Source organism: Octopus bimaculoides, chromosome 25, assembly GCF_001194135.2.
Source record: "Octopus bimaculoides isolate UCB-OBI-ISO-001 chromosome 25, ASM119413v2, whole genome shotgun sequence".
In the NCBI taxonomy this organism is placed as follows: Eukaryota; Metazoa; Mollusca; class Cephalopoda; order Octopoda; family Octopodidae; genus Octopus; species Octopus bimaculoides.
The window spans coordinates 2,234,050-2,246,458 of NC_069005.1; the positions used below are offsets into that span (position 1 = coordinate 2,234,050).

The 12,409-nt window shown below is 37.2% G+C and overlaps 1 protein-coding gene and 1 long non-coding RNA gene across 4 annotated transcripts in view; one reads left to right on the forward strand and one right to left on the reverse strand.

The window, feature by feature from the left end:
* Positions 1-9,872, forward strand: part of LOC106879885 (uncharacterized protein DDB_G0271670) — a 105,900-nt gene extending 96,028 nt beyond the window's left edge. For both annotated transcript variants that reach the window (XM_052976765.1, XM_052976766.1), the window contains exons 3-6: positions 885-986; positions 1,728-3,286; positions 3,978-4,060; positions 4,710-9,872. In XM_052976765.1, the coding sequence (XP_052832725.1) occupies positions 885-986; positions 1,728-3,286; positions 3,978-4,060; positions 4,710-4,894 (1,929 nt within the window). In that variant the 3' untranslated portion in view covers positions 4,895-9,872. The remainder of the gene's footprint in view (positions 1-884; positions 987-1,727; positions 3,287-3,977; positions 4,061-4,709) is intronic.
* The window catches only part of LOC128250807 (uncharacterized), a 147,938-nt gene continuing 144,479 nt past the window's right edge, over positions 8,951-12,409 (reverse strand). For both annotated transcript variants that reach the window (XR_008266790.1, XR_008266789.1), the window contains exons 2-3: positions 9,327-9,401; positions 8,951-9,037 (exon numbers count right to left, since the gene is read on the reverse strand). This is a non-coding gene — a long non-coding RNA (uncharacterized LOC128250807). The remainder of the gene's footprint in view (positions 9,038-9,326; positions 9,402-12,409) is intronic.

Genomic DNA, 12,409 nt, shown 5'->3' on the forward strand with positions numbered 1-12,409 from the left:
CAGAGACGATGGGAATGATGACACGACGGCGACGACGATGGCGGTGGGCGATGATGTCGGTGGGCGATGATGTCGGTGGTGACACTGACGTTTCTATAGCAACGCGAGACATCAAATCCAATCTATGTAAATTCCCGGCTTCGACATGGCATCGCGCGGTTATTTTCTTTCCTTGTGGTCATTCCCTTGTCATCTTGAGTGAAAAAGAGGGAGAGAGAGAGATAGGGAAGTGAAAGAGAGGGGAGATAGATAGGGAAGTGAAAGAGAGAGAGAGAAAGAGAGGGGAGAGATACAGAGACTGAAAGACAGGACAAGAAGAACTGCACACACACACACACATTTTTACACAACCGTATACACACTCAGAGACACGCACACATTATCATTATTATTATTATTAAAGGCAGCGAGCTGGCCGAAACGTTAGCACGTCGGGCGAAGTGCTCAGCGGTATTTCGTCTGCCGTTACGTTCTGAGTTCAAATTCCGCCGAGGTCGACTTTACCTTTCATCCTTTCGAAGTCGATTAAATAAGTGCCAGTTACGCACTGGGGTCGATATAATCGATCTAATCCAATTCTCTGTCCTTGTTTGTTCCCTGTGTGTGTAACCCCTTGTAGGCAGTAAAGAAATAAAAATCGTTAGCACACCGGGTGAAATGCTTAGCGGTATTCGTCTGTCTTTACGTTCTGAGGTCAAATGCCGCGTGGGTCGACAAAGTTAGTACCAGTTACGCAGTGGGATCGATGTAATCGACTTAATACCTACCCCTAAATTTAAGGCCTTGTGCTTCTAATGTAAAGGATTATTATTATTATTATGATTATTATTATTATTATTGTTGTAGTTGTTGTTATTATTGTTGTTGTTTCCATTTCGTTTCAGCTGGAAGAATTAGAGAAAGCATTCGCACAAACACATTATCCAGATGTCTTCACCCGAGAAGACTTGGCCATGAGAATTAACTTAACAGAAGCTAGAGTACAGGTATGAATACATATACATATATATATATACACACACGAAGATATATTTACAAGCCTGCACATGTATAATATATGTTTGTGTGCGCATGTGTGTAACATACTTCCGGTTTTTCTCCAGCTCTTGTTCTAAGAATAGCTATGCTCCCACCTAATTATACGAGGGCATGCTGAAAAGTTCGTCTTTAAAGATATCGTAAAACGCCTGGTTGGGAGCCCAGCCTTCCGCGTTGTGGCTCAGAAAAGCCGAAGGACCGCTGCAATTAGTGTATGAATCTGAGAGGGGAATATTTTGAATAAAGTCATAATTCCTCGTTCCTCCTCCATTTTGTTTTACCCGAAGCCAGAAACTTTTTAGTTTTTACCATAATCTTAACCATAAATAAACAACAAGTAATTTCTCTGCATATAAGTATTTGTTTATAATGTCAGGCAAAATCCTTAACGGCATTCCGTCTGTCTTTACATTCTGAGTTCAAATCACAGCTAAGTTGACTTCATCTTTAATCCTTTCAAGGTCGATAAAACAAGTATCGGATGGAAACTGCAGTCAACGTAATCCGCTAAGTCCCACTTGCTGGCCCTTTACCAAAAGTTTGTAATCAATGTTTATTGTATTTAATATATTACTGCTCTACCTAGCTATCTAGTTTTCCTGCAGATGATGTCCCTGAGTAATTTGTTTTAGTTTATTTCCTCGTGGTTCTCTTTTTCACTGTGTTTATTTGTTTTCTTTCTTTTTTAGGTATGGTTTCAGAACCGTCGAGCAAAATGGCGTAAAAGTGAACGGTTTGCTCAACAACAACAACATCCTAACCAAACAACACAAGCACATTTACAACAGCAACAAGAAGACCAAAAGTCACTGAGGAATGTTGAGCATCTTAGTCCAGATGGTCAAGTTTTGATCGCCAAGGACAAGGATTCCCTAGTCGATGTTGCCATGGCGGACCTACACAGCGATGACGAAACGGAAACACGACAACTGGAGCGCCAACGCCATCTTTCTCCTAGCAACCAACATCAACCGCACCAATCAGATTGCATTACGCTGAAAGAGGAAATGAACGACTCCCTGTTGACTGTAGATATAGATGGCGTTGCTGCTCACCCTCTTAGTATGAACGATTCGGAAAAAGTGTCGGCAGCCTCGTTTTCGTCGGTTATGGTGCATGATGGCGATGACGACGACGATGATTCTTCCTACGAAAGCGAGGCTCTCATTCTTCAACACAACAACAACGGGGGCAACAGCAGCAGCAGTACTAGCAGCACCAGCAGCAACGGCAAAACCCACAACAGCACCAGCAGCAACAACAGCAAATCCCACAACACCAACACCACCAACAACAGTAGCAACGCTAAAGAACTGAGTGTGGCTTTAAAGAATTCCGTTGCGATTCGGCGCCAAAATTCGCCTTTGAATGTTGATGCGGTCATTGAGGAAGTGACAGCTGCGCATGTCATGTCTGGCTATAGCGGTGCCGCACTAACGGCCAGTGCCATTGCCGAAAAATATATTCAGGAATACCACGAATGCAAGAAATTTTCTACAACCGGAGTCAGCAACAATAACAACAATAGTACTGAAAACAACAATAGTAGTAGTAATACTAATAATAATACTAATAATAATAATATAAACAATAACACTTCTAACAGTAGCAACAACAACAGCAACAACAGTACTCATAACAACAATACTAATAATAATACTACTAATAATACTACTACTAATAATAACAACAACAGCACAAGTAATAGCAACAACTATAACACTTTTAATTTGTCATCTTCGTCTTCGTCATCCTCTTCCTCTTCTCTATCATCGTCTTCTTCTTCATCCTCTTCCTCTTCGTCGTCCGCAGCCTCACACCTTCTGACATCTTCAGAGAAAAGTGGGCTTCCGTCAGCAATAACCGTCAACACAACTAACTCCGCTGCTCTGACTGTTCCCAATACCAATACCAACACCAACACCAACACCAACACATTAGATTCGGACCGTTCTCCAAGTCAGTCACCAGCACACGATTCGGAATTGGTGAAAACAGAAGCCAGCCGTCTTGCAGTCGGTAAAATTGGTGCCGGAACTTTGGTCGGGAGTGTACGACCTGCAGCAGAAATGACCGTACGTGCTAACACAACTCAAGCTTCTACTTATCAACAGTTATTCGGAGACAAATCTTTAGCTACCACAGCCGGAACTGGATCCACAGGTTTTCCACCCATGATACAATCAATGTTCACAGATCTTGGTGCCGTGGGACAGACGTCGAGACCATTCTTCTCGTTTTTAGATGGGTAAGCAACATGGCGCTGAAAGAACGTCGTATGTTATTTTTTATATTTGAAAGTTGAGAATGCCATAGTTAATGTCAAGTGTGTGTACATAGAAATGGGCACATGCACATAGATATATATATATGCATTCATATATACACATATATATACATAAATACTCACATATGTATATGCACACACACACACACACACATATATGTACATACATACACATTGCATGTACACACACACTCACATATATCGTTTATTTAATGTGTTTGTTATATAAAGAACCTCAACTAATAAGCTTTTCTTTTATTCTCTCTGTTTATTTTCTCGTGTTCCTTTCTGTTGAAGAGCGTAGGCTCGAAACGCAAAAGCTTTTTCACCTTCCCGAGTGTAAAACTAATACACCTGTTTGTTGTTTATACACCTGTCTTTGTTTTTTGTTTGTAAATTCCAACTATATATATATATATATATATATAAACTAAATTCAAATTCAAAAGTGTATTTAAATACCACTTGCTATAAAAAAATCCCTCGATCCAAAACCACTGAGGACGTTTTTATGTGACTAAAACCCCATCAAATCGGTGCCCCAGGAAGACCGCAGCCTAATGACTGCAACAAGTAAAATATATATGTGCAGTTGTGTATATTGAGCATATTCCTATTAATTTTCTCACTTTTGTAATTCTTCATTAAACAGGAATGTCTACAAATCCTGCTTCGAGAACTTCATGGCTCCACGACAGTTTTTCCATCAGTTGCCCTCACATCCTGCTCTCAAAGGTATGTATTCTTCGATTTTGTCCAGTTACATTCCTGACGTTTTCGTGCCTCTTTTAGTTGGCAATCTTTATGTATGTTTTATATTTTTCGTTGGTAACATTTCTCTATTATCGCTTCTTTAATTGCAAGTCTGTTGCGATTGTACTAGGCTATGATTAAAGACCTTCCTTCAGTAGCCATCCTGTCTCTTTGCAGGTATATGCCACACAGATTTCTCCATGAGTCTTCCATTTAAACTGAAATCTATTTAGCTGCTATTTTCAGCAATGAAAGCCAACGTTTAGAAACTTCCTCCTGGGTCATCATCTTCTTCTACACTTGACTCTTTTGTTGTCATTTCACATTTTTTGTTGGTTGGTTCTCGTATTTTGGCTGTTCTAGAACTCCATGATAGCATTCATTCAGCTGAGATTTTAAGCTATAAGATCCTGTTAATTCTGTTTAATACTACCAAAATTGTCCTTCCTCTTTTTAAGATAGTTACCTATTATTTTGCGGAGGTTTGTAAACAATCAAGTGATCACAGAGATACTTGATTGTCAGGCTTCATAAACTATCACCATTTTATCTTTTTTACAAGCATAAAACAATACCCCACGTATAGACATTTCTATGTCTTCGTTTAATTTTGTTATATTTTTCATTGCAGGTTGTCTACCGCTGTGTGCTTGCTGTACACCGAGAAACTCAGCAGGCCCTAGTGTGTTTGCTGCGCATGAACAGAGAACTACGAGTGTAGCCGAGCTTCGTCGGCGTGCTAGAGAACATTCGGAAGCTCTTGCTGCCAGTGCCCTTCCAGATAGGGGTACATTAAGTTCACAAGTTACTTTGTAACACAAGTTTAACTTACACACATCACATGCATACTTGAGTGGTATACATATATAGTGACTGGTGTATTTAAACACACGTATATTACATTAAATTGAAGCGATTCTTTACAAATGGCCATGTTTCGCTCAATACAACTTCTTCAAACGATACATAAACACAAATACATACACACAGAGAGATATACATTCATGTATGTTTATGAACATATATATATATATATACGTGTGTATACATATACGCATCTATATGTATATATGCACATATGTATTCTCCTATGAATATACAATATATACATACGTATATGCAAGTATCCATACATGCGTAACAGCGGTACTGTTATATCTTCATTATTCATTTCGTGCATAATAATAAAAACCAAAACGAAACAGTATAACTCGCAACTTCAAGATAGAGTAATAGAGTTGTCATCCTTCTTCGGTTCTGATCAGAATTGAACAGAATAATAGTTTATAAGTATTGCAAACATTAATAGCATTCCCACGAAGCTGCATTTCAGTCAAATATCAAAATCGTTTCCATTATACGTGGATGTTCTGTTTGTTAAATTATATTTTGTCTTTTATGAAAGGTAAATTGACTGTTTGGCAGTAAACTATACCTCTATCTGTCTGTTTATCTATCTCTATTAACACATTATATATGTGTGTGTGTGTGTGTTTATCCATTTATGTGAATATATGAGTGTGCGTGTTTGCGTGTGATCTGGTTTGTTATGATAAGTACTTTCTCCGGACACAGACTGTGTTTTCTGCCCCTCCCCCCAAAAGACAGAGGCAAACTTACTGGTCTGGTGCCGTCATCAACGTAAATTTCTTACTTCTTACATACACTGGGCAGTATTTTGGTATCTGAAAGTAACGAGACTAAAATAATTATAAGGATCGATATAGTAAGACATCCTTGAAAGCTGTTCTCCAGCATGGCCGCAGTTCCAGGATTAAAGCCAGGAATTACTGACACACTCACCATGTGTGTGTACGAGAGAGAGAGAGAGAAGGTGTATTCATGTGTGTGTAAATAAATGGATTTTGGTCAGAAATACCAGCAAAGACTATTCAATTTCTGAAGAACTGAATTATTGGACTCATTGAATCAGAATGTGTGTGATTGAGTATTCCGAAGATACATCGACCCTTAACGTAATTTGCCGATGGAATCAGCGCGACAAAATTGGATCTTTCAGTTACAGGTAGAATCCACTCGGTGACCATTCATTTTTTGCAGTTAACTAACGTCACGCATGAGGATCATTGTATGTATGTATATGTGCGATAATTTATGTGGGTTGCTTGCTAATTATCCTGCAAAACTTAAGATATATTATTCTCTAAAATTGCAAAGAATGGCTCAGTGCTTCCTGTTTGTTGGCGAGCTATTTTCATAAGGAAATGTTTTGGATTTATTTCCGTCATCAGAATATGAATTATTTGTACAGTTATTTGCTGTGTGGTTGATGTGCATTGAATGAATGTGTCTGGATGTTATATATATATATATATACATGTATGTGTGTATATCTATCTATATATATACATATGTGCTTATGTATGTGTATGTGTGGCGCCTCTTCAACGTTTAACCATAGAAAAATCTGCCTCAATAAACAGTGTCTGACCCATGCTAGCATGGAAAAGTGGATGCGAAGATGATGATGAAGACTACAACGACGACGATGATGAAATCACTACGAATCTTTAGAAAGCACATTCACGCCCAACACGCGCGCGCGCGCACCTAAACGTTATCATGCAGTGATATAAAGTATTTGATAATACACATACACCTACATATTCATAGAGACACAAATGCAACATGGCTCTCCATGGATTCAAACTTACAACGCTGATCTACTACCATAAAAGTAAAAGGAAAATGCAACGTTCAATGTACATATAGACAAGACAGATTGGATGAAATCTGGAGCCCCACGACCAAAGGAAATTCCATGTAAGGTGCACAGGAACGTCGACAATGCCGGAGACATTTTGGAAAACGCTTCGTGATATTTCGTCTGCCGCTACGTTCTGAGTTCACATTCCGCTGAGGTCGACTTTGCCTTTCAGCCTTTCGGGGTCGAAAATTTAAATACCAGTGAAACACTGGGGTCGATGTTACCGACTAATCCCCCCCTCCTCTCCAATTTCAAGGGCCTTGTGGTCTTAGTAGAAAAGATTAAGTCGGCGAGCTGGCAGAATCTTTAGCGTGCCAGACAAACACGTTTAGCGGCATTTCATCTGACTTTAAGTTCTGAGTTCAAATTCCACAGAGAGCAACTTTGCATTTCATCCTTTCGAGGTCGATAAATTAAGTGCCAGTTAAGCACAGGGATCGATTAGCACCCCCCCACAAAATGTCAGGCCTTGTACTTATAGTAGAAAGAAATAACATTGAAAATAATTTTATATATTTACCTATTATTTCTAGAAAACAATTCCAGTTTTTAAGTCTTGGAGAAGGAACTCTACTTATTTAATTACAATACCAACTTAATCCCGTTGCTTGTCTCTACACCTCTCCTTTTAGTCCATTACCTTTTAAACTCCTAGAATATAAAGTTTTAAAATTATCCTTAGGTTTCCAAAATTGATTTCTTAAGAGGTTATAAAAACAGATATATTAAAAAAAAAAAGCCCCAATAAAAACAGTTCGAAAAAGAAAGTAGTTCAGAAATAATGCACAATATAACAAAATAGCTTATAATGCCTTGCGTGTGTGTGTGTGTGTATATATGTGTGTGCATGCGTGCGTTTCTATCTGTTTCGTATATCTGTTATTCTATGTATATATATATATATATACGTATGTATATATCTTCAGGTGCGTGCGTGCGTATTATTTAATATGTAATATATAATCATACGTAGAGGCATAAACATACACGCATATACACACAAACGCATACATATAGACACAAAAATGTACATATATATATATATATATATATGTGTATATATATATACACATGTATGTATATCACTTTTTATACCCACACAGGATAACTCAGAATGAAGGACAGACATATATCAACATATACAACCTTGTATATATATGACATATATATATATGTGTGTGTACGTGTATGTGCCTATAAACTTTACCGACACACCAATATACAGACTCGGAGTATACAAAAACAATACGAAAATAAAGATTAAACACAACACCATCACATCGTCACGTGATAGATTGTCCACAAAGAATACGTAAATAATATGGCGATCTCATAAATGAAATCATATATACGAGTGAGCGTGTGTATACGTATATACACACGTGTATACGTATATACACACTCGTGGAGATAATGCGCATATGCACGTGTATATACATATATATATATATGAGTGTGTGTGTGTGTGCTTGCGTGTATCTATACACATACGTATATATATATATATATTTGACGGAGCAAGTAAGCGTTGTCTTAAAAAATTGAAGACACGAAAATAATGCGACTAGACGAAATGAAAAACGAAAGAGCTGTTTCAAGAAAAAATAAAAAATAACCGGACCCATTATTTTATTGGTTGAACTTAGAAAAAAAAGTTCCATTACCAAATTATCATGACCAAATAATTAGTTTTGTTAAATATTGGGAAATATATATATATACGTATAATATATCTATATATGTACATACATATCTATATACACGTGTGTGTATATATATATAAATATATATACATACATACACACACACATATGAGAAATGTTTCTTTTTTATCCCTCAGAAAAATAAATGTTGGATTGATTGAGGAAATATGTTGAGTATTGAAGTAATAAGTAAAATACAAAAAGAAAATGGTAAAAAAAAAAAACAATTCCAGAAGCTGTAAAGCACCGGACTACGTGTCTTACATCTATGTAGTTCAGTTTCGAACTCTGCTTCTCACCTTCTGATTCCGAAGTAAATAAATAAATAAACTGGAATGCCACCGGCAGCGTTGATGGTAGAAGTGGTGGTGGCGGTGGTGATAGTTGGAGGTCGTCGAAGGTGATTGTGTGGTGATGGCGTTGTTATCTTTGCCTTTTATTCAATGATATATAAATACCAGTAATACACTGGTTGGCAAGACGTACAATCAATCGTTGAATCGATATTAAACTCTATTGGCCTTGAATCTAAGTTTAAAAACAAAACAAAAAAAAAGAAAAAAACAAAAATACATTAACATGAAAACAAAAGAAAAAATACAAAAAAAAAAAGGAAAATATAAATAAAAAGAATATTGATGTTGGTAAGAGCGGTGTCTGAGTTGATTCAAATGGCTTAGTGTTTGACTGAATTCATTTTACAGTATTTAATTCCGTAGCCCTACGTTCTGAGTTCAAATCTCCCCCTGGGTGGGTGGGGGTGTTTCAACATTGCCTTTCAAACCATGGGGTGGTATTCGATAAAGATTATAAATACCTGTAATATATACTGGGTATTCGATTCAGTTTATCGGCTTTTCACCTTTTCTTTTGAACAATCGGCCTTGTGTGTCTATTGGAATTGAGATAAGAAAAGCAAAAAAAAAATAAAAAAAATAAAAAAATAAAATAAAATAAAATGAAAAATCGAAAATTTATAATACTAAAAAAGACAATTAAATAAAAATAATATATATATATAATACATTAATTATATAACGCTAAAACTTAATGATTATAAACTCTAATTTAATGAAAAAAAAAATCCCTTCCACTCTATCCCCCACCCCTACTGTATCCATATATGGTCTTTAAAAAAATAAAAACAACAAAAAACTTAGATTTGTCCTGTTGTTGTGATGATGATGATGCTGATGCGTGTCACCTTTTAAAACAACATGTCCTGATTGACATGGTTTAGATGTACACGATTCTAAACGAATGCTCAATAGAGACATTGCAACATTGGTTTAGAATCGAATTGAATGTAAAGACGGAGAGCATTAATAAATATTTAAAAAAAAACAACAAAAAACGTTTTCAATTCGTTTGTTTTTTTGTTTTGTTTAATGTTGTAAACATTATTTGAGTTTCAGATTTTGTGGTTTATGTTTTCAGTCTTATCTTTGCCATAAGCTTTTATCCCGAGATAATCCCGAAAAGGTGGTAACGCCTTAAGTTTTTACAAATTTTTGTCGACCATGTCCTTTCAATCTCTTCAAAGATCTCGACCCTTGCTAGATTTTCAGTGACAGTGATTCTTCAGTGCCCATGGTCTTTACAAGCTTTTCAGTTTCCGTAGCATTTGAAGGCCCTTCAATGTCCTTGACTACTGCAGGATTTAGTGACCGTGAATCTTACAAAGGCCCAATTATGATCAATGTATTATTTTGCAATTTGCTGTTATTAAATAAATGGTTTCAAATTTTGCCACAAGGGCAGCGATTTTGGCGGAGGTGGATAACTGATTACATCGACCTCAGTGTTTCACTGGTACTTAATTTAACGACCCTGAAAGGATGAAAGGCAAAGTAGACCTCCGTGGAATTTGACCTCAGAACGTAGACGAGCGAAAGACCGCTAAACATTTTGCCCGGCATGCTAACGATTCTGCCAGCTCACCGCCTTGCTGTCATTAAATAAATGTCAAAGAGGTCAGTGCATTGGTTTCTTCAGGGGTCTATAATGTTGCTAAGACGGCTCTGAGTAATGGTCCATCAATTATAGAATTCTCCAAAATTTGTAATATAATTCACAAACCAACGATAAAGTATTTATTCCTGTTTTCTGTGGCGTTAAGGAAATGAGAGATACATTTCCTATGGAGTGTACGCTAGGACATCTTATAGAATACAGTTCTATATTTAAGAGATGAGGAATTATGTATATTATTTACATCCAACGGATATTTGAACATCTTGTTTGTTGTTCACACAACGTTTCGGTTGATATATCCTCAAGCCTTCTTCAGGTGTCTTGGGGAAATTTCGAGCCTGGATTCTCATTCCTAAAGTATTTTTCGATGTTATTTTACTATTATTATTATTAATTACTCAGCTCACTGCCTGGAATCGAACTCGGAATCTTGGGGTTAGTAGCCCGCGCTCTTAACCACTACGCCATATGCAGGGAATATTTCACAGTTAAATTCAAGATTTCAAGTAAAGAGGATCACAGTGTATTGTGTTGTGCTTCGGCTAGTAATATCTGGGAAGTTTAGCTCGTTGTCTCTCGAGTTCAAGAAAAAGGGGATTCCACAATTTCTTGCCGAACGACCGGCACAGATGCCTTCTTTCTAGTGACAACGTTTTGTGCCGTACATTAAGCCCACCCTCTCCATCAAACCGACGTTGCATGTATAGGTGAACAAGTGTGCCACACGACAGGTGCTGGCACAAATGATGGCAGAGCAAGATAAATGAGGTATTTTGTTCAAGAATACAACGTACAATCTGGTGAAAAAATCGAACCCACGGTCTTGCAATCGCGAATAAGACACCCTTACCAGTGAGCCACGTGCCCCCAGAGACATTTACTCAATTATGATAACCACATTGGACTAAGTCGACTGCATAAAGTGCATGATAAGTATTTTGGGGCGTGGACCCCTCACAGTGCCAGCATCAATGATGGGCTGGTGTATGTTTGTTATTTAGCATTTGGTTGTTTTCTTTGTATGACAACAGAACAATCGCTTGTATTAATTTAAGGAAACCCTTGGTAGGTAACAGACGTTATCAGCAAGAATGGTGCACAAATGAATTCACGGAGTCAAAAGGTTGAAAGACTTGTACGAATACGAAAAGAAAATTATGTCGTAACTTTTATCGATCTGGTAAACGACATGTTTCATACTTGTTGCATAGCAATCTTAACCTGGAGATCGATAAAGAAAAACAAAGATACGAGGAAGAACAAGATGTTGACTGTAGGCGATTATTTGCCGATTAATACTGGAATGCCTTCTTAGCTGCTAGGAGCGGATTCACTTCAAAGAGTAATGTCATACTAGACTGCTATCCGGGTTTAATCTTTCGTAGACGAACGGATTTCAGAATGAACGTCGCGTATTGATGTTAGAGTTCTGTCGTACCACATGGGAACTCACAGCAGAGATTGCTACCCAACGAATTCCAGCAGACCGCCATTTGCATCCCGCAGTTCTTGTAATGCACTGTTAATAATGTCCGACAAGGGAGATAATTCCTTGTCTATAAAAAAAAAAGCCAGTAGACCATCTCAGAACATCATAGATACATTATTTGGTGCCAAAGGTAGCGTGAACTGAGGAAATATTGAGTAAAATAATCCGTCCATAAAGAAAATAAATTTCAACAGCGCAGGGGTGGCTGCGTAGTTAAGAAGCTCGGTTCGCACCAACATCGTCTTTACTTTAGTCCCACTATGCGGTGACTTCGTCAAATCTCTTCTACTATGTCCCCAAGACGGAAACTTAAAGAAGCTTATCATATATATATATATATATATATATATATATATATCTATATCTATATAAGTACACACATACACGTACACACATGCATATATATATATATATATATATATATATATATATATATA